This window comes from Lichenostomus cassidix, unplaced genomic scaffold, assembly GCF_008360975.1.
Source record: "Lichenostomus cassidix isolate B80296 unplaced genomic scaffold, HeHo_3.0 HiC_scaffold_40, whole genome shotgun sequence".
Taxonomy (NCBI): domain Eukaryota; kingdom Metazoa; phylum Chordata; class Aves; order Passeriformes; family Meliphagidae; genus Lichenostomus; species Lichenostomus cassidix.
The window spans coordinates 1,740,972-1,762,599 of NW_028147459.1; the positions used below are offsets into that span (position 1 = coordinate 1,740,972).

The window sequence follows — 21,628 nt, forward strand, 5'->3', positions numbered from 1 at the left end:
GGGTGGTTTTGGGGTCCCTGGGGTTAGTTTTGGGGTCCTGGGGGTGGTTTGGGGTCCCTGGGGTTAGTTTTGGGGTCCCTGGGGTTGGTTTGGTGTCACTGGGGGTGGTTTGGGGTCCCTGGGATTAGTTTTGGGGTCCTGGGGGTGGTTTGAGGTCCCTGGGGATGGTTTTGGGGTCCCTGGGGTGGTTTTGGGGTCCCTGGGGGTGGCTTTGGGGTCTTGGGGGTGCTTTTGGGGTCCTGGGGGTGCTTTTGGGGTCCTGGGGTTAGTTTTGGGGTCCTGGGGGCAGTTTGGGGTCCCTGGGGGTGGCTTTGGGGTCCCTGGGGGTGGTTTTGGGGTCCTGGTGTTAGTTTTGGGGTCCCTGGGGTTAGTTTTGGGCTCCTGCGGGCGGTTTGGGGTCCCTGGGGGCGGTTTGGGGTCCCTGGGGTGGTTTTGGGCTCCTGGGGGTGGTTTTGGGATCCCTGGGATTAGTTTTGGGGTCCTGGGGTGACCCCCAAACCCCATATTTTCCTCCACAGCCACCCCCAGACCCCCCAACTCTGACACGATGGTTGGAGCTGCTGGTGGGAACCCCAAAATCTGATCCCGAGGGGATTTTGGGATCCAAATCCTGCTGAAAACGGGGAATCCTCCTTCCCTCGATGAACCCCATCCCAAAAAACCACTTCTGCACCCCAAATAACCCCTTTTGCACCCCAAAAAAACCCCATTTTACACCTCAAAAAACACTTTTGTACCCAAAAAAACCCATTTTTAACCCGAAATAAACCCATTTTTCACCCCAAATAAACACCTCAACCCCAAATCTCCAGCTCTGCATCACCCCAAAACCAAAAGGCATTTCCGGGGGGTTGCGGGATCAGCTTTATTGTGGGTTGGGGGCGTCAGGGATTTGGGGTTTTTGGGGTTCCCCAGTTTTGGGGTCCCTAAGGGGGGGGATCGGCGCGGGGCCGTTTGGGTTGGTTGCGCTCGGGGTGCAATAGGATCACGTAGACTTTGGGGGCGTAGAGGAGCCCCAGGGACACCGAGGCCGAGAGGCTCATGGACACCGTCAGGGTGGCTGTCTGCACGTGGACCTGCGCCCAAAAATGGGAAATCCTAAATATCTTTAACCCTAAAAACTGGAAATCCTAAATCCCACTGATCCTAAATCCCACTGACCCCAAAGGCTCATGGACACCGTCAGGGTGGCTGTCTGCACGTGGACCTGCACCCCAAAAATGGGAAATCCTAAATCCCACAGACCCCAAAAACGGGGAACCCTAAATCCCACTGATCCCAAATACCACTGATCCCAAAACAACAGCCCCTGAACCCCACAACCCACCCCATCCCAAAGGCTCATGGACACTGTCAGGGTGGCTGTCTGCACGTGGACCTGCGCCCCGAAAATGGGAAATCCTAAATATCTTTAACCCTAAAAACTGGGAATCCTAAATCCCACTGACCCCAAAATAGCCCCTGAACCCCATAACCCACCCCATCCCAAAGGCCCCCAAAAATGGGAAATCCTAAATACCTTTAAACCGTAAAAACTGGGAATCCTAAATCACTCTGATCCCAAAAATGGGGAATCCTAAATCACTCTGATCCCAAAAATGGGGAATCCAGAATCCCTCTGATCCCAAAAATAGGGAATCCCAAATCCCCCCAGCAACTCTTAAACCCCCCAAGGACCCCAAAACCCCCCCAAAATCACCCCAAATCCTCCTCCTCGCCCTCTCAGCCAACTGCGCTGCCCCAGAGAAGATCAGCCCGAAGGCCAACCACACCACAGCAATCCCCCAAAGATCACCAGGGACCCCAAAGCCCCCCAAGGACCCCCAAATCCCCTCAGGGACTCCCTAAACTCCCCCAGGGACCCCAAAACCCCCCAAATCCCCTCCTCACCCTCTCAGCCGACTGCGCCGCCCCGAAGAAGGTCAACCCAAATGCCAACCACACCACGTTTACCCAATGTGATCCCCAAACTCCCCTAGAGACCCCCAAACCCCTCCAGAGACCCCCAAAACCCCAAATCCCCCTCCTCACCCTCTCAGCCGACTGCGCCGCCCGAAGATGGGCCCGAAGGCCAGCCACACCACAGCAATCCCCCAAAGACCACCAGGGACTCCCTAAACTCCCCAGGGACCCCAAAACACCCCCAGAGACCCCCAAAAACCCCCAAATCCCCTCCTCACCCTCTCAGCCGACTGCGCCGCCCCGAAGAAGATGGGCCCGAAGGCCAGCCCCACCACATTTACCCAATGTGATCCCCCTAACACCCCCAGAGATCTTAAACCCCACAGGGACCCCCAAACCTCCCCAAATCACCCCAAATCCCCTCCTCACCCTCTCGGCCGACTGCGCCGCCCCGAAGAAGATGGGCCCGAAGGCCAGCCACACCACGCAGGTGGTGTACATGGCGAAGCCGATGGGTTTGGCCTCGTTGAAGGTCTCGGGGACGCCGCGCGCCTTGACGGCGTACACCGTGCAGGTGACCATCAGCAGCAGCGCGTACGCCAGGCACGCCAGCATGCCCCCCTCGGCCATGTCGCACCGCAGGACCCCCCGGGCCGCCTCGGGGTCGGGGGTCCTGCCCATCTCGTAGTCGATGAGGGCGTGGGGAGGCTGGACGAGTAGCCAGGTGGCCGCGGCGAAGAGCTGCAGGCCGCTGAGGGTGAAGGTGATGACGAGCTGGGAGGTGGGGCTGATGAAGCGAGGTGGGGTCACCGAGCGTTTTCCTGGGGGGCACGGGGGGGGTTAGGGGGGATGCTGGGGGCACCTGGACCTCACCTGTCCCCAAGGGGTGGGGGACAGGGGGGGTGAGACCCCACAGCCCTCGGCCTGATCTTGTGGGGTCTTTCCTGGACCCCCAGAACTCTTGGAACCCAAGAACTCTCAGAGCCCTTCCTGGTGTCACTTCCTGGTCCCCCAGAACTTTCAGAGCCCTTCCTGGACCCCCAAAACTCTCAGAGCTCTTTGTGGGGTCCCTTCCTGGACCCCCCAGAACTCTTGGAACCCAAGAACTCTCAGAGCCCTTCCTGGGGTCACTTCCTGGTCCCCCCAGCACTTTCAGAGCCCTTCCTGGACCCCCAAAACTCTCAGAGCCCTTTCTGGGGTCCCTTCCTGCAACCCTAGAACTCCTGGAACCCTTCATGGGGTCCTTTCCTGGAACCCCAGAATTCCTGGAACCCCAGAACTCTTAGAGTCCTTCCTAGGGTCCTTTTCTGGAACCCCAAGAACTCTGTAAGCCCTTTCTGGGGTTCCTTCCTGCACCCCCAGAACTCCTGGAACCCCAGAACTCACCTCCCTCAACACCAGGGTGGACATGGGTGGTCTCGGTGAGGACCACGAGGCAGGTGGGACCCTGTCCCATGTCCCTCACCCTGGCTCTGTGTCCCCCCGTGCCCCCTGGTGTCCCCCACGACCCCCAGCCCCTCACCCTGTGTCCTCCCCGGTGTCCCCCTGGTGTCCCCTTGGTGTCCCCACTATCCCCCAGCCCCTCACCCTGCTCGAAGATGCAATAAATCTGGTTAATCTTGGTCAGCAGCGCTGCATAGGTGACACCCCAGCCCCAAACCCTCACCCTGTGTCCCCTTGGTGTCCATCCTGATGTCCCCCCAGTGTCCCCTAGCCCTTCACCCTGTGTCCCCCTGGTGTCCCCACTGTCCTCTGCACCCCTCACCCTGCTCGAAGATGCGATAGATCCGGTTAGCTTTGGTCTGCAGCACTGCATAGGTGACACCCCAAACCCTCACCCTGTGTCCCCCTGCTGTCACCCCCGCTGTCCCCTCGGTGTCCCCACTGTCCTCTGCACTCCTCACCCTGCTCGAAGATGTGATAGATCCGGTTAGTCTTGGTCAGCAGTGCCGCGTAGGTGACACCCCAGCCCCAAACCCTCACCCTGTGTCCCCTTGGTGTCCATCCTGCTGTCCCCCCGCTGTCCCCTTGGTGTCCCCTCTGTCCCCTGCACCCCTCACCCTGCTCGAAGATGCGATAGATCCGGTTAGTCTTGGTCAGCAGCGCCGCGTAGGTCAGGCTCATGCCGAGCCCCAGGAAGAGTCTCCGCAGGGCACAAACCCCCACGCCCGGCTCGGCCACCATGATGAAGGTGATGGCGTACACCAGCGCCAGCCCGGCCAGCAGCACGTAGCTCAGCTCCCTCCCCGAAGCCTTCACGATGGGCGTCTCGTGGTGCTTGACGAAGGTGGCGAGCACGAAGCCGGTGGCCATGAGCCCCAGCGTGGCCAGCGTCAGCGGCACGGCGGCGCACGGGTGGCCCCAGCTGAGGCGCAGCACGGGCGTGGGGCGGCAGGCGGTGCGGTTGGGCGTGGGGCGCAGGTGGGAGGCGCACGGCAGGCAGGTGAGCAGGTCGGCGCGGTACTGGTAGCCCCCGCAGAGCTCGCAGTGCCAGCAGCACGGCACTCCCTTCACCGGCTTCTTGCGCTCGCCGGGGCCGCAGGGCAGGCTGCACACCGAGGGCGGCGGCGACGAGGAGTTGCCGCCCCAGGCCATGGCGTCCTCCTGGAGTGGGGACAGTGAGGGACCCCCAGTGGATATCACAAACCCTTTATGGACACCCTAAAATCGCAGTGGAGACCCCAAACCCCCATGGACACCCCAAAGGGACAAGCCCCTGACAAGAGGCTGCACACCGAGGGTGGTGACGAGGAGTTGCCGCCCCAGGCCATGGTGTCCTCCTGGGTGGGGACAGTCAGGGACCCCCAATGGATACCACAAACCCTTTGTGGACACCCCAAAACCCCAATGGAGACCTCCATGGACACCCCAAATGGACACCTCCCTGACAGGACAGGCTGCACATTGAGGGTGGTGACAAGGAGGAATTGCCACCCCAGGCCATGGCATCCTCCTGGGTGGGGATGGTGAGGGACCCCAAATCCTTTGGCTGGACACCCCAAACCCCTTATGGAGACCCTAAAACCCCAACGGAAACCCCAAACCCCCATGGACATCCCAAACCCCTTATGGAAAACCCAGACCCACCACTGACACCCCAAACCCCCTATGGACAATGCAAACCCTCCATGGACACCCCAAACGTCCTCATAGATCCCCCAAACACCCCCGTGGACACCCCAAATACCCCAAAGACACCCCATGGATCCCCCAGATCCCCCACAGACACCTCAGACACCCCACAGACACCCCAAACACCCCACAGACACACCATGGATCCCCCAGATCCCCCACAGACACCCCAAACCCCCACAGACACCCCAAATCCCCCACAGACACTCCATACACCCCACAGACACCCCAAATCCCCCACAGACACCCCAAATCCCCCACAGACACCTCAGACACCCCACAAACACCCCAAACACCCAACAGACACCTCGGACACCCCACAGACACCTCAAACACCCCACAGACACCCACCCAGTGCGCCCAGTTAGCTGCTGGGATCACCCCAGTTGCCCATGGGGGTCACAGGAGCCCATGGGGTGTCCCACCCGAGGGGGTTTTGGGGTCCCACCCAGGCGTTTTGGGGTTTTTGGGGTCCCACCCAGGGGTTTTTGGAGTTTCTGGGGGTCCCAGACCCACCTGCAGGTGCAGCCCCTGCACCCACTGCCCCACAGCCCGGTAGGCCCCAGTGCCGTTGCCCCCCTGGAACTGGAAGATGTCGTAGCGCCCTGGGGCGTCACCGTTCTCGTTGAAGGACACTGGGGTCCCTGCACTGCCTGCGCACCAGTATGGACCAGTATAAACCAGTAAGGACCAGTACAAACCAGTACGAACCAGTACAAACCAGTAACACCCACGGCCACCCTGCAATAAGGGTCGGCAACCCCCCCGCACCTCCCTGCAGGGCAAACCAGTGCTCCCAGTATGGCCTCCAGCGCCTCCCAGTTCATCCCAGCGCCCCACAGTCGCCTCCCAGTGCCCCCCAGTACATCCCAGTAAGGCTCCAGTGCCCTCCAGCCCCTTCCCAGTGCCTCCTAGTATATCCCAGTGCTTCTCAGTGTCTCCCAGTACATCCCAGTACACTCTCCAGTGCCTCCCCAGTATATCCCAGTGCCCCTTAGCCCACTCCCAGTGCCTCCCAGTATATCCCAGTACTTCTCAGTATCCTCTCCAGTACCCCCCAGTCCCATCCCAGTGCTTCTCAGTGTCTCCCAGTACATCCCAGTAGACTCTCCAGTAACCCCCAGCCCCCTCCCAGTGCCCCCCAGTATATCCCAGTGCCTCCCAGTACCTCCCAGTGCCTCCCAGTACTTCCCAGTGCCCCCTAGCCCCCTCCCACTGCCCCCCAGTTCCCTCCAGCCCCCTCCCAGTGCCCCCAGCATATCCCAGTACATCCCAGTGCACTCTCCAGTACCCCCCAGTACATCCCAGTGCCCTCTAGCCTCCCAGTGCCCTGCCAGTATATCCCAGTGCTTCTCAGTGTCTCCCAGTACATCCTAGGACACTCTCCAGTGACCCCCATCCTCCCTCCCAGTGCCCCCAGTCCATCCCAGTGCCCCCAGTACACTCTCCAGTGCTCCCTAGCCCCTTCCCAGTAACCCCTCCTCCCAGTGCCCCCAGTCCATCCCAGTGCCCCAGCACACGCTCCAATGCCCCCTAGCCCCCTCCCAGTGCCCCACAGTGACCCCTAGCTTCCTCCCAATGCTCCCCAGTACATCCCAGTGCCCCCCAGTACATCCTCCGATGCCCCCTAGGCCCCTCCCAGTGCTCCCCAGTATACCCCAGTGCCTCCCAGCCTCCTCCCAGTAACCCCCAGCCTCCTCCCAGTGTCCCCCAGTATATCCCAGTGCCTCCCAGTCCATCCCAGTGCCCCCAGTACCATTGAAGGCCACCCTGCGGATGTGGGTGAGCAGCCTGCGGCCGTCAGGGGGGTCCATGTGGGGACAGAGCCCCCCGCCCGGGCAGGCCTCGTCCAGCAGCGAGTGCAGCCCGTGTGCCATGGCCAGGACAGCGTCGATGACAAACTGCACCTTCCCCTCCTGCTCGTAGGGCGAGTCCCGCCCGATGCGCTCACGGCCTGTAGGGTCAGGGGTGTTTGGGATCCTAAATCTGCTACAGAAACCCTAAATGTGCCAGGGAAACCCTAAATGTGCCAGGGAAACCCTAAGGACTCAATGGGAACCCCAATGAACTGAACTGCACCTTCCCCTCCTGCCCATAGGGTGAGTCCCGCCCGATGCGCTCGCAGCCTGCGGGGTTGGAAGGTGTTTGAGACCCTAAATCCATGAGGGAAACCCTAAATGTGCCATAGAAACCCTAAAGACACCATGGGAACCTCAATGAACTGAACTGCACCTTCCCCTCCTGCTCGTAGGGCGAGTCCCGCCCGATGCGCTCGCGGCCTGCGGGGTTATGGGGTGAATGGGATCCTAAATCTGCCAGGGAAACCCTAAATGTGCCAGGGAAACCCTAAACGTGCCATGGGAACCCCAAGGAACTGCACCTTCCCCTCCTGCTTGTAGGGCGATGTGCTCATGGCCTGCAGGGTTATGGGGTGAATGGGATCCTAAATCCACCAGGGAAACCCTAAATCCACTAGGGAAATCCTAAACCTGCCATGGGAACCCCAAGAACTGCACCTTCCCCTCCTGCTCGTAGGGTGAATCTTGCCCAATGCACTCATGGCCTGCGGGGTCAAGGGGTGTTTGGGATCCTAAATCCACGAGGGAAACCCTAAATGTGCCATAGAAACCTTAAAGACACCATGGGAACCTCAATGAACTGAACTGCACCTTCCCCTCCTGCTCGTAGGGCGAGTCCCGCCTGATGCGCTCGCGGCCTGTGGGGTCAAGGGGTGTTTGGGATCCTAAATCCACCAGGGAAACCCTAAATCTACAATGGGAATCCTAAATCCACGAGGGAAATCCTAAACCTGCCATGGGAACCCCAAGGAACTGCACCTTCCTTTCCTGCTTGTAGCCCGATGCGCTCGCGGCCTGTGGGGTTATGGGGTAAATGGGACCCTAAATCCACCAGGGAAATCCTAAATGTGCCATGGGAACCCCAACAAACTGCACCTTCCTCTCCTGCTTGTAGGGCAAGTCCCGCCTGATGCACTTGCAGCCTGTGGGGTCAAGGGGTGTTTGGGACCCTCAATCTGCCAGGGAAATCCTAAATCCATCCCTAAACCCACCATGGACACAGCAAACTTGTCATGGGAATCCTAAACCCATCACAGGCACCCTAAACCCATCATGGGCACCTTAAAACCACCATGGAAACCCCAAACTAACCATGGACACAACCAAACCTGCCATGGAAATCCCAAACCATTTATGGACAACACAAATCCCACATGGACACCCCAAACTCCCCACGGTCACCCTAAACCCACCATGGACACCCTAAACTCCCCATGGACACCCCAAACTCCCCATGGACACCCTAAACCCACCATGGACACCCTAAACCCACCATGGACACCCCACAAAGGGGCCAGGAACCTACAAGTGTCCCATAAATTGGGGGGGGGCTGTGGGGCAAGGGAGGCTCCCCACAAATTGGGGGCACAGAGGGGTGGAGGTCCTATCTGTGGGGTCACTGTGGGTCACACCATGGGGCAGTGGGGTTATGGGGCAGGGCTGTGGGGCAGGAGGCTATGGGGCAGTGGGGGTGTGGGGCTATGGGGCAGGGCTGTGGGGCAGGAGGTACCTGTGGGGCAGGGGGGTCACTGTGGGTCACGCTGTGGAGCAGTGGGGTTATGGGGCGAGGCTGTGGGGCAGTGGGGCTATGGGGCAGGGCTATGGGGCAGGGGGGCTGTGGGGCAGAGGTACCTGTGCACTTGCACACGGGGATCCCGGGGGGTCCCGGGGGGTCGCTGTGGGTCACGCCGTGGGGCAGTGGAGTTATAGGGCAGGGCTGTGGGGCTATGGGGCAGTGGGGCTGTGGGGCAGGGGGCTTATGGGGCAGGGCTATGGGGCAGGGCTATGGGTCAGGGGGTACCTGTGCACTTGCGCACGGGGGTCCCGGGGGGTCCCGGGGGGTCACTGTGGGTCACGCCGTGGGGCAGGGGGGCTGTAGGGCAGGGCTGTGGGGAAGGGGAGCTATGGGGCAGTGGGGTTATGGGGCAGGGCTGTGGGGCTGTGGGGCAGTGGGGCTGTGGGGCAGGGCTGTGGGTCAGGGGGTACCTGTGCACTTGCGCACGGGGGTCCCGGGGGGTCCCGGGGGGTCGCTGTGGGTCACGCCGTGGGGCAGGCGGCAGTTGAAGTCGTCCTCCCAGAACTCGTGGAACCAAAGGTTGCGGCGATTGTTCTCCAGAGAGCGCGACGTGAAGTATTCGTCGAAGCCTGGGGACACCGTGGGGTCATGGGGGTCCCATGGGGTCATGGGGGACCTCACAGAGCCATGGATGTGCCATAGAGTCACGGGGACCCCACAGGGTCATGGGGATCCCATAGGGCCACCGGGGACCCCATAGGGTCATGGGGGATCCCATAGGGCCACTGAAACCCCATAGGGCCACCAGGGACCCCACAGGGTCATGGGAATCCCATAGGGCCATGGGGAACCCATAGGGTCATGGGGGATCCCATAGGGTCATGGGGAACCCATAGGGTCACCAGGGATCTCATAGAGCCACGGGGAACCCATAGGGTCATGGGGGATCCTATAGCATCACGGGGAACCCATAGAGCCACCAGTGACCCCATAGGGTCATGGGGGAACCCACAGGGTCACTGGGGTCCCCATAGGGTCATGGGGATCCCATAGGGTCATGGGGAACCCATAGAGCCACTGGGGAACCCACAGTGTCATGGATGTCCCTAAAGTCATGGGGGACCCCATAGAGCCATGGATGTCCCATGAAGTCATGGGGACCCCATAGAGCCATGGATGTCCCATGAAGTCATGGGGACCCCATAAGGTAATGGATGTCCCATAGGGTCATGGGTGACCCCTCCCTATGGGTGCCAGCTGGCCTCATTGAGAGGCCCCCAAAGCCCCCCAGGTGCCCCCCAAATCCCCCACAGGTGCCCCCAGACTCACCGGGCACGGAGGCTCGTTTGGGCAGGATGGTGATGGTCCCATCAGGAGCCCCCCAGACCCCCCCAAAGCCCCCCAGGTGCCCACCAAAGCCCCCCAGAAGCCCCCAAAACCCCCCCAGGAGCCTCCCAAAGCCCCCCAAAGCCCCCCAGGTGCCCCCAGACTCACCGGGCACGGAGGCCCGTTTGGGCAGGATGGTGATGGCTCCGTCAGCAGCGTCCTCCAGGCCCTGCACCGGGGCCATCTTGGACCCCCAGCTGTCCGAGCCCACCCAGGAGAAGTGGCCAGAGAGGTTGGCCAGGGTGGCTGCCTCCAGGACCCTCCTGTGGGGAGAGAGGGGTTGGGGGGACTGGGATGGACTGGGAGGGACTGGGGGGACCCCAAAGCCCAACCTAAATCTGCCATGGAAAGCCTGAACCCACCATGGAAACTCCAGCCCTGCCATGGACACCCCAAACCCATCATGGGCACCCTAAACCTTCCATGGACACCCTAAACCCATCATGGGCACCCTAAACCTTCCATGGACACCCTGAACCAACCATGGACACCCTAAACCTTCCATAGACACCCCAAACCCATCATGGAAACCTTAAAACCACCATGGGCACCCCAAACCCTGCAGGGCTACTGGTATGGATTCGGGCACTGGGAGGTAATGGGGAGGGACTGGGGCAAACTGGACATCACTGGGGGCTACTGGGATGAACTGTGGAGGCTACCGGGAGGGACTGGAGTGACTGGGAGGGGAACTGGGAGGACTGGGTAAGCACTGGGAGCCTAAAAACAGGGACTGGGAGGCTACTGGGTTGGACTGGGGAGTTGCTGGGATGAACTGTGAGGAACTGGGACAAACTCCAGGGGAATGAGGGGCACTGGGACGGGACTGGGAGGCTTCTGCATGCCGTGGGGGCAGTCTGGGTCAGGACTGGTGTGTACTGGTGTGCACTGGGGTATACTGGTGTGTACTGGTGTGCACTGGTGTGCACTGGGGTATACTGGTGTGCACTGGGGTGTACTAGGGTGCACTGGGGTATACTGGTGTATACTGGGGTATCCTGGGGTGTACTGGTGTGCGCTGCTGTGTACTGGTGTATACTGGTGTGCACTAGTATGTACTGGAGTATACTGGTGTGTACTGCTGTGCACTGGTGCACACTGGTGTGTACTGGTGTATACTGGGGTATACTGGTGTGCACTGGTGTATACCGGTGTGTACTGCTGTGCACTGGTGCGCACTGGAGTATATTGGTGTGCACTGGTGTATACTGGTGTGTACTGGTGCATACTGGTGTGTACTGGTGTGTACTGGTGCGCAGTGGTGTATACTGGTGTGCACTGGTGTATACTGGTGCATACTGGTGTGTACTGGTGTGTACTGGTGTGTACTGGTGCGCACTGGTGTATACTGGTGCATACTGGTGTATACTGGTGTACACTGGTGTACACTGGTGTGCACTGGTCTCACCGGATGTCGTCCTCGTTGGCGAACAGCACAACCCCACGCGCCGTCGACGTCTCCATCAGGCGCCCGATGACCTTGGCGAACTCCCCCGGCTTGGGTTCCCGCGGGATCTTGATGGACTGGGCGATGCACAGGCCCCCTGCACCAGTACGGACCAGTATAAACCAGGTCGGGCTGGTACAGACCAGTACAAACCAGTACAAACCAGTAAAAACCAGTACAAACCAGTACGGATGTGCAGCACCCTCCCAGCCTCAGTGGTCACTGAGGGGCAGCGCCTCCCCCTTCCCTGCAGAACTCACCCTCCCAGTATATCCCAGTATGGCCCAGTGCCTCCCAGTATAACCCAGTGCCCCTCTCAGTCCGACCAGTATAACCCAGTGACCCTCCCAGTATAACCCAGTGCCCCTCTCAGTCCAACCAGTATAACCCAGTGACCCTCCCAGTATAACCCAGTACATCCCAATGCTCCTCCCAGTCCTACCAGTATAACCCAGTGTCCCTCCCAGTCCATTCCAGTGCCCTGCCTAGTGTTACCAGTATAATCCAATGCCCCTCCCAGTCCTACCAGTATAACCCAGTGCCCCTCCCAGTCCAACCAGTATAACCCAGTGCCCCTCCCAGTCCATTCCAGTATCCCCCAGCCTCCTGGGAGCTGTGCACAAAGGCCTCAGTGGTGCTCCCAGTGCCTCTCCCAGTGCTCCTCCCAGTATAACCCAGTATAACCCAGTATAACCTAGCACCCACCAGCCTCATAGGAGCTCTGCATGAAGGCCTCAACAGTGCTCCAGTGCTCCCAGCAACCCTCCCAGTGCTCCCAGTGCCGCTCTCAGTGCCCCTCCCAGTACAACCCAGTATAACCCAGTACAACCCAGTATAACCCAGTACCCACCAGCCTCGCAGGAGCTCTGCACAAAGGCCTCAACGCCATTGTCACCACAGCTCCCCTCCACGGCCAAGGTGCTGACATAGCTCCAGTGCTCCCAGTGCCCTTCCCAGTGCTCCCAGCGCCTCTCCCAGTATAAACCAGTATAACCCAGTACCCACTGGCTTCGCCGGAGCTCTGCACAAAAGCCTCCACGCCACTCTCACCATAGTTTCCATCCAAGGCCAGGGTGTAGATGCAGCTCCAGTGCTCCCAGTGCCTCTCCCGGTGCTCCCAGTGCCCCTCCCAGTACAACCCAGTAAAACCGAGTACCCACCAGCCTCCCGGGAGCTCTGCACAAAAGCCTCCACGCTGCTCTCACCATAGTTCCCATCCAAAGCCAGGGTGTAGATGCAGCTCCAGTGCTCCCAGTGCCCTTCCCAGTGCTCCTAGCACCCCTCCCAGTATAACCCAGTACAACCCAGTAAAATCCAGTACCCACCGGCCTCCCGGGAGCTCTGCACGAAGGCCTCCACGCCGCTCTCGCCGTAGTTGCCCTCGGAGGCCAGGGTGCTGACGTAGCTCCAGCCCAGCGCCCTCACCACGGCCACCATGGCCTGCGCCTGGTACGAGTCTGGTGGCACCACCCGCGAGAAGAACTCGTACCGGCCGGGGTCCGACAGCTCGGGGGCCGTGGAGGCGTAGCTGATCTGGGGGATCTGGGGACACAGGGGACATGTTGGGGACATGGGGACATTGTGGGGCTTGGGGGGTACAGGTGCATTGGGGACATCAGGTATGTGGGGTGGCTTGGGGGCATTGGGGGGCTTGGGGGGTACAGGGGGATTGGGGACATCAGGGACATGGGGGCATTGGCGACATTGGGAGAGTTTGGGGACATCAGGGACATGGAGGGACACACAGGGGTTTGGCAGCTCAGGGGGCTGTGGAGGTGTAGATGATCTGGGGGATCTGGGGACACAGGAGACGTTGGGGACATCAGGGACATGGGGTGGCTTGGGGGCATTGGGGGGCACAGGGAGATTGGGGACATCAGGGACATGGGGGAACACACAGGGGTCTGACAGCTCGGGGCTGTGGAGGCGTAGCTGATCTGGGGGATCTGGGGACACAGGGGACATGTTGGGGACATGGGGACATTGTGGGGCTTGGGGGCATTGGAGGAGTTTGGGGACATTGGGAGAGTTTGGGGACATCAGGGACATGGCGGGACATTCAGGGGTCTGACATCTCAAGGGACATGGAGACGTGGGGGATCTGGGGACACAGGGGACATGTTGGGGACATCAGGGACATGGGGTGGCTTGGGGACATTGGGAGGCTTGGGGGAGTTTGGGGAGCACAGGGGCATGGGGACATCAGGGACATGGGGGGACACACAGGGGTTCAACAGCTCAAAGGACATGGAGGTGGAGCTGATCTGCGGGGTCTGGGGACACAGGGGACATGTTGGGGACATCAGGGACAGAGGAGACATCAGGGACATGGGGACATTGTGGGGCTCGGGAGCATCATGGGGCCATGGGGAGATGGCAGTGAGGGGACATGAGGGGGCTCCGTGTTGAGGTAGGAGGACTCTGGGGTGACAGTGGGGACACTGGGGACAATTGGGGACACTGGGGACAAGGGGATATTGAGACACAAGCGCGTGGGGGGTCAGCCGCAGGGCTGGGGGGCTGGTGACAAGGGGGACACTGTGGCCACTGGGGACACGGAGGGAGACCCAGGGAGGACCCAGGGGACCCGTGGGACCCCCCCTCGCTGTCCCTGTCCCTGTCCCTAATCCGCCCTAATCCCCCTGGGCCATTTGCTGCCGTCCCAGGGGATTGTGGGTAACACCCGGGGGGGGGGGAAGGTTCTGGAAGGGACCTGGGGGGGGACAGAGGGGGACCAGGTGTCCAGGGAAGTGGAGTGGAGTGGACAGGGAGTGGACACCGTGGGGACATTGCAGGGACAGTGCTGTCCCATGTTCCCCTCAAAGTTCCCATGGCCCACCCAGCCAGAATTCCCCCACATGTCCCCAAATGTCCCTAGATGTCCCCAGATGTCCCCAACACTCCCACTGACCACAAAGAGCCGCTGGACATTCACCACCCTGATGGACACGGAGCTGGCGGAGTCACCAATGACACCCAAGTCCCCTCCATGTCCCCAATTCCCCTTCATGTTCTCAATGTCCCCAACATGTCCCCAGTGTCCCCAACACCCCCCCATGTCCCCAACGCCCCCCGAGCCCCCAAACAGCCACTGGACATTCGCCACCATGATGGACACGGAGCTGGCAGAGGCACCAATGACACCCATGTCCCCTCCATGTCTCCCATCCCAAATTCCCCTCCATGTCCCCAAAGCCTCTCCATGTCCCCAGTGCTGCCCTACATGTCCCCAAGGTCCCCAGATGTCCCCTGAGCCCCCAACTCACCGCAAACAGCCGCAGCACATTGGCCACCATGATGGACACCATGATGGACACGGAGCTGGCAGAGGCACCAATGACACCCAATTCCTCTCCATGTCCCCAAAGCCTCTCCATGTCCCCAGGGTCCCCAGATGTCACCCGAGCCCCCAACTCACCGCAAACAGCCGCAGCACATTGGCCACCATGATGGACACGGAGCTGGCCGACGCCCCGATGACCCCGACCAGTCTCTCGGGCGGCGGCCGGCGCGGCGCTGACCCGTCGGGGCACTGTCCCTCGCCGCCCTCGGGGGGAAGGAGGCTCCGCACGAAGCTCAGCGCCTGCTCCAGGGCGTAGGTGTCCCGCGAGCAGGTATCGAGGATCCGGGCGCCCAGCGTCAGGTTGGGCAGCACGCGAGGGTCGCCGTTGACGCGGTCCAGAGCGTACAGCATGGCCTCCAGCCGGTGGATGCCCTTCTCCTTCTTGACCGGTCCGCAGGGCACCCCGGCCGGGCCGCGGGCGTGGACAGGGAACAGTCCACCCAGAGTGAGGTCGCCCTCCAGGCGGATGGCGTGGGGCTGAGTGGGGGCTGGAGGGCAGCGGCTCGGGGGGCAGAGGGACAGGAGGGTCGCCAGCAGGGTCAGCGGCAGGGTCAGCGGCAGGGCGGGCGGTGGTGGCATGGTGGGCTGGGGGAGAAGAGAGGGGGGTTAGGGGGTGCTGGGGGGCAGAGGTGGCTCCCTGTGGGGCAGGGGGGACACCTGAATCATCGGTGGGGTCACCATGGGGCAGGGGGGAAACCAGAGTCACCAGTGGGGTCACCAGGATGGGCAGAGGTGGCTCCCCGTGGGGCACAGGGACACCTGAATGACCAGTGGGGTCACCAGGGTGGGCAAAGGTGGCTCCCCGTGGGGCACAGGGACACCAGAATGACCAGTGCGGTCACCAGGGTGGGCAAAGGTGGCTCCCCGTGGGGCAGGAGGGACACCAAGAGTCACCAGCGGGGTCACCATGGGGCAGGAGGGACACCAGAATGACCAGTGGGGACACCAGGATGGCACAGTGGGTGGGGGCAGTACCCTGGGGGGGTCACAGGGACACCAGGGTGGGCAGCAGGGGACACAGGGGCATTACGGGTGACACTGGGAGACCACCCAGGGGGTGAGCAGTGTGGGGTGACACCCACTGGGGTGGGGGGACACCCTATAGGGAGGGTGGGGTGGAGTTGGGGACACCCCCTGGGGCAGGGGGGATCATCCCCAGCTGGGAGGGAGGTTTGGGGGTCTCCAGCACCCCCCAAAAAGGGGGTCCCGGTGCCCCCATCCCGCTCACCTGCGCTGTGCTGTGGGTGCTCTGGTCCCTGCGGAGCCGCCGGGCACTGCGGGGTGGGGGCTGCCCGTGCCCTGACCCCCCCAAATCCCCCCCGAACCCCCCCGGCTCCCTCCAGATGCCGATGCAGGAGGGAGGGTGTCACTCCCCCCCCAAAATCCCCCCCAGCTTGGCCGAACTCCCACCATCCCTTGGCCTCCCCCCAATTAAACCAGATGTTAATTATTGGAGGGGGGGGTGAGGGGGATTAGGATTTCCCCCCCCATATCCCCATGGGGTCCCATTGTGGGGCTGAGCCCCCCGGTGGGGTTTGGGGGGGCAGGAGGGCTCTAATCCCCCCCAGCTGCCGGATTAGGGGGGGACAGGGGGGGATAATCCACTGCTCAGCTGCAGCCGAGACCCCCCCGGCTCCAGATGAGGGGGGGACAGGGGACACTGGGGACTGAGGGGGACTTTGGGGGGGGGGCTATGGGGACCTGAGGGGACTGTGGGGCTATGGGGCTGTGGGGACATTTGGGGACATAGGAGCTGAGGGGACATTTGGGGGCTGTGGGGTGGTGTGGGGGCTGAGGGGACATTTGGGGGGCCGTGGGGACATTTGGGGGCCATGGGGTGGCATGGGGCTGTGGGGACATTTGGGGGCTGTGGGGACATTTGAGGGGCTGAGGGGACATTTGGGGGCCATAGGGTGGTATGTGGGACATCTGGGGGGGCTGAGGGGACATTTGGGGGCCATGGGGCAGTGTGGGGGGCTGTGGGGGACATGGGGGGGCTGAGGGGACCCAGAGGAGCTCTGAGGGGTCCTGAAGGGACACGGAGGTGGCACTTGGTGGCAGGAGGGGGTTTGAGGGGCTGCAGAGGGATCAGTGGGTCCCTGAGGGGGTCAGTGATTCCCCCCAGTCGAGCTCAGAGACAACTCAGAGCAGTGGATATTTATTTTATGCACCGGATGAGTGGGAATTGTTTCCACCAAACACACACTTCAGTACTCCCAAAGGCACAGCGTTATAGGTAAAATTCATGAATATTCACTACATTCTCCAGGATAGGAGCGGTTATACAAATTACTTCTCATAAGTTATTAATGTTATTAGCGACCAACCAAACCATCCCCTCAGCCTTCCCGCCGAAACCATCCCCTCAGCTTTTCCCCTCAGCCCTTCCTGCCCAAACCATCCCCTCAGTGCTTCTCCCCCAAACCATCCCTTCAGCCCTTCCCTCAGCCCTTCCCGCCCAAACCATCTCCTCAGCTTTTCCCCTCAGCTTTTCCCGCCCAAACCATCTCCTCAGCTTTTCCCCTCAGCTTTCCCGCCCAAACCATCCCCTCAGCTTTTCCCGCCCAAACCGCGGCGCGCGCGTTTCCCGCCGCCGCTAGGCCACGCCTCCATCAAAACCCCACCCCACATAACCCCACCCCAAACCACGCCCATCCCCACAATCCCCTCCTCCCTCCTTTAGCCTCCTCCCCGCCGCAATTTACGGCATTTTCGCGACGCCTCCCTGCGGCGCTTTACGGTTGTGCCGGTGTTTTACGGCAGCGGCCGGTGCCGGTGTCACGGTACGGGCGCGGTGAGGTTCGGTAGGCCTCGGTAGGCCTCGGTAGGCCTCGGGGGACTCGGTAGGCCTCGGGGGGCTCCGGGGGGCTCCGGGGGACTCCGGGGGGCTCTGAGGGAACCGTTTGGGGGTCCCGGGGGGACTATCGGGGGTGCGGCAGGCGCTGGGGGGTGTTTAAACGCTTTAAATCGCTCCGTTCCGCCGCAGCGCCATGGCCGCGGCCGAGCGGGAACCGAGCGGGACGGAGGAGGAGGAGGAGGAGGAGGAAGGAGAGGAAGATGAAGAAGAAGAAGAAGAAATGGAGGATGAAGGAGAGGAGGAAGAAAAGGAGGAAGACAAGGAGGCAGAGGAAGGAAAGGAGGCAGAGGAAGGAAAGGAGGCAGAGGAAGGCCCCGAGGCCTCGCCGCCCCCCCGAGCCCCCTCCCCGCCCTGCCCGAAGCCGGTGGTCCCGGGCGTTCTGTACTTATCGTTCCTCCCGCCGGGGTTCGGTCCCCGCCAGGCCCGGGCGCTGCTGCGGCCGCACGGCGAGCTGGGCAGAGTGTTCTTCCAGCCCCGCGGTGCGTCCGGGGGTCCGGGGGGGCTTTTGGGGGTCCTGGGGGGCTCTTGGGGGTCCTAGGGGGCTCTTGGGGGAGTTCTTGAGGGTCCTAGGGGGCTCTTGGGGGTTCCTGGGGGTCTTGGGGAGGTTTGGGGGTCTTGGGGGTCTTAGGGGTTCTTGGGGGTCTGGGGGTCCTGAGTGGGTCTTGGGGCTTTTGGGGGGTCTTGGGGTCCTCGGGGATCTCTTGGGGGGTCTGGGGGGTCCTGAGGGGTCTTTTGGGGGTCCTGGGGAGCTCTTGGGGGTCTTGGAGGGGCTTTTGAGGGTCCTGGGGTGTCCTGGGGGGGCTCTTGGGGGTCCTGGAGGGCTCTTGGGGCAGATGGGGAGGGTCTTCAGGTGTCAAGGGGTCCCTGGGGGGGTCAGGATGCCCTAAAAGCTCTTATAGGATCAGGAGTGGGGTGCTGGATGGGAGATTGATGGGTCAGGTGAGGGTTTCGGGGGTCCTGGAGGGATTTAGGGTTGACCAGGCTGCCCTAAAACCCGCTATAAGATCAGGAATGGCGCTCTGGGGGGAGATTGATGGGTCAGGGTAACCCTTGGGGAATTTGGGGGTCCTGGAGGGGATTTGGGGTTGGTCAGGGGGTCCCCATAGAGGCCCTATAGGATCAGGAGTGGGGCTCTGGGGGGAGATCAGGACACACTGATGGGTCAGGGTACACCTTGAGGGTTTTGGGGGTCCTGGAGGGATTTGGGTCGGGGTACACCTGGGGGTCAGGATACCCCTTGGGGAATTTGGGGGTCCTGGAGAGGGTTTGGGGTTGCTCAGGACGCCCTAAAAGCTCCTATAGGATCAGGAATGGGCTCTGGGGGGAGATCAGGACACATCGATGGATCAGGATACCCCTTGAGGGTTTCAGGGGGTCCTGGAGGGAGTTTGGGGTTGCTCAGGATGTCCTAAAAGCCCCTGTAGGATCAGGAATGGGGCGTTGGGGGGAGATCAGGACACACTGATGGGTCCGGTGAAGGTTTTGGGGGTCCTAGAGGGGATTTGGGATTGGTCAGGACGCCCTAAAAGCCGCTATAAGATCAGGAATGGGGCGTGGAGGGAAGATTGCTGGGTCGGGTTGAGGGTTTTGGGGGTCCTGGAGGGATTTAGGGTCCCCGCAGAGCCGAACTGAGGGTCTCAACCCCCCTTTTTCCCCCCGCGGTGCCCCAGGGGGGTCTGTCCGGCGGCGGCGGCAGAAGCCCGGCGGAGCTCCGGCCGCGGCGTTCGCCGAGGGCTGGGTGGAGTTTCGCGACAAACGAGCAGCCAAACGAGCCGCGAGGATCCTGCATGGGGCACCCATGGCGGCGAGACCCCGCAGCCCCTTCCGGCACCACTGCTGGAGCGTCAAGGTGGGCTCGGGGGGCCTGGGGGGCTTGGGGGGCTCGGGGGGCTCAGCCGGGGTGGCTGCAGCCTTTTTGGAAGGGGTCCTGGATGATTCGGAGCCGTTTTTGGGGGGCTCCTGGGGGTCCGGGGGGCTCAGCTGGGATGGCTGCAGCCTTTTTGGGAGGGTCCTGGATGATTCAGCCAGTTTTGGGGGCCTCGGGGGGCTCCTGGGGGGTTCAGGTCGGGGGGCTTAGCCAGGTGGCTGCAGCCTTTTTGGGAGGGGTCCTGGATAGTTCAGAGCCATTTTTGGGGGATTTGGATTCCTATTTTGGGGGGTCTCAGACCCTTGGATGGCAGGGGGGAACACCTGTGTGTTCCTGGATAATTCAGAGGCATTTCTGGGGGGCTCGGGGGGCTCAGCTGGGGTGGCTGCAGCCTTTTTGGGAGGGGTCCTGGATCATTCAGAGCCATTTTTGGGGGTCTGGGGGACTCCTGGGGGCTGTGGGGGAACAGCTGAGGAGGGTCCTGGATAATTCAGAGCCATTTTTGGGGGGTTTTTGTTCCTATTTTGGGGGGTTTGGATTCCTGTTTTGGGGTCTCAGACCCTTGGATGGCATTGGGGAACACCTGAGGAGGTTCTGGATCATTCAGAGCCGTTTTTGGGGGGTCTGGATTCCTATTTTGGGGGCTTTTTGTTCCTATTTTGGGGTCTCAGACCCTTGGATGGCAGGGGGACACACCTCTGGGTTGCTGGATAATTGGGATCCTTTACGGATGGGGAATTGGGGTAACCCTGAGTCCCTCTGCACACCTGGATCCCTTTTTGGGGTGCATTTTGGGGTGTCCTGGCTGGTTGTGACCCATTTGGGGGTCCCCAGGTTTGGGGTTCATGGGGGTCCCCAACCCCCTGAGGAGGGGAAAACCCACGGGGTCGAGCTGGGCTATATTGGGGGATCCTTCCTGCCCACCTGGCTGCACAGGTGAGGGGCTTTGAGCACCCCAAAACTTTATTTGGGACAGTTTTGTGAGGCCGTTTTGGGGTCCCCTAACCCCTCTTTTCCGCCCCCCAGTACCTGCCTGGCTTCAGGTGGCCTCACCTGAGCGAGAGGCTGAGCTACGAGCGGCAGGTCCGAGCGCAGCGCCTGCGGGCCGAGGTGGCCCAGGCCAAACGGGAGGGGGGATTCTACGCCCGCCGCGCCCCCAAACCCGGCGGGGAGACCCCCAAAACCTCCGCGGACCCCTCGGCTCCACCCCCGACCTGGGGTTACACCCAGAGACCCACCGAGGAGGAGATCTGGAGGCGCAAAGCTCGGCCACCTCCGGCCGCTCCGCCCCGGCGGCTGCTGGACAAGATTTTTGGGGGAGGGAGGTGAGACCCTTCCCCAAATTTTGGGGTCTGAGGGGTCTGGGAAGATCCTTTTGGATGTCTAAACCTCCCCCACTTTCAAGGACTTTCAATGTTTTATTTTTCTCCTTAAAACTTTTATTACTTTTAACAAAAATAATTCCTCGCGGTCTCTTTAATTCTGCCGAGGGGGCGGGGCTAAGGGGAGGGGGCGGGGTTATGGCTTCGGCGCGAATCTCCCTGAAGGCAGCGTGGGGAGTGGGCGTGGCTTAAGCGGGATCAGACCACGCCCCCTCTAGGGCGTGGCCTGGGAAAGCAAAGCAGCTAGTGGGCGGGGCTTGGAGAGGCCACGCCCCCTCCCCGCCTTAAAGGGGATTGCTAAATCTCTACGGGGGGGTGAGGGGGGGGCTCTTAAAGGGGCCGCACCCCCTTTTTTCGGGGGGCGGTTCCAGTGTCAAAAATAGAAGCTCTGGGGGGTGGGGGGTGGGGCCCCAGTATGGCACTGGGGGGACAAGAGGAGAACAAACGAACCTGGGGCCCCATAAACCTGATGTCCCCAAACCTGGGGGGTGGGTGCTGGGGGCACCCCAAATATCCCTGGGAAACCAAACTGGGGGGGGGGAGCGGTACCAAACTGGGGACTCCCCCCTCCCCCCCCCCGGAAAGGCAGGGTGGTGTCACCCGAAATGCCACTGCCTGGGGTCCCTCGGCCTCGTGGTGGCGCCGGGGGAGGGGCTGTGTGACAACACGGCGGGGATTGGGGTCCCCAAAATGAGGGGAGGGTCATCACCCTGAATCC

The 21,628-nt window shown here is 61.7% G+C and overlaps 3 protein-coding genes across 3 annotated transcripts in view; 2 read left to right on the forward strand and 1 right to left on the reverse strand.

Moving 5' to 3' along the window:
* The window catches only part of CXXC1 (CXXC finger protein 1), an 82,908-nt gene that overhangs the window by 25,981 nt on the left and 35,299 nt on the right, over positions 1 to 21,628 (forward strand). The gene's annotated exons all lie outside the window — the stretch shown is intronic.
* On the reverse strand, positions 852 to 15,355 carry LOC146422496 (metabotropic glutamate receptor 6-like). The gene is made up of 10 exons (XM_085046608.1): positions 14,880 to 15,355; positions 12,787 to 13,003; positions 11,423 to 11,558; positions 10,123 to 10,277; positions 9,099 to 9,257; positions 6,791 to 6,988; positions 5,551 to 5,687; positions 3,963 to 4,506; positions 2,332 to 2,723; positions 852 to 1,076 (listed from the first exon to the last, which is right to left on the reverse strand). The coding sequence occupies exons 1-10, from the start codon at positions 15,153 to 15,155 to the stop codon at positions 927 to 929; spliced, it is 2,364 nt and encodes a 787-aa protein (XP_084902734.1). The 5' UTR covers positions 15,156 to 15,355; the 3' UTR covers positions 852 to 926.
* LOC146422497 (activator of basal transcription 1-like) lies at positions 17,791 to 20,989 on the forward strand. The gene is made up of 3 exons (XM_085046531.1): positions 17,791 to 18,140; positions 19,332 to 19,510; positions 20,555 to 20,989. The coding sequence occupies exons 1-3, from the start codon at positions 17,795 to 17,797 to the stop codon at positions 20,855 to 20,857; spliced, it is 828 nt and encodes a 275-aa protein (XP_084902657.1). The 5' UTR covers positions 17,791 to 17,794; the 3' UTR covers positions 20,858 to 20,989.

Coding starts and splice junctions, on each gene's coding strand:
- LOC146422496 (XM_085046608.1), bottom strand. CDS start 15,155: ATGCTGTACGCTCTGGACCGCGTCAACGGCGACCCTCGCGTGCTGCCC. Junction 4,507..5,550: donor TGCAGGGGCTGCACCTGCAG/GTGGGTCTGGGA, acceptor TCCCCACTCCAG/GAGGACGCCATGGCCTGGGG. Junction 1,077..2,331: donor CGGCGCAGTCGGCCGAGAGG/GTGAGGAGGGGA, acceptor TTTTGGGCGCAG/GTCCACGTGCAGACAGCCAC.
- LOC146422497 (XM_085046531.1), top strand. CDS start 17,795: ATGGCCGCGGCCGAGCGGGAACCGAGCGGGACGGAGGAGGAGGAGGAG. Junction 18,141..19,331: donor AGTGTTCTTCCAGCCCCGCG/GTGCGTCCGGGG, acceptor GCGGTGCCCCAG/GGGGGTCTGTCCGGCGGCGG. Junction 19,511..20,554: donor ACCACTGCTGGAGCGTCAAG/GTGGGCTCGGGG, acceptor TCCGCCCCCCAG/TACCTGCCTGGCTTCAGGTG.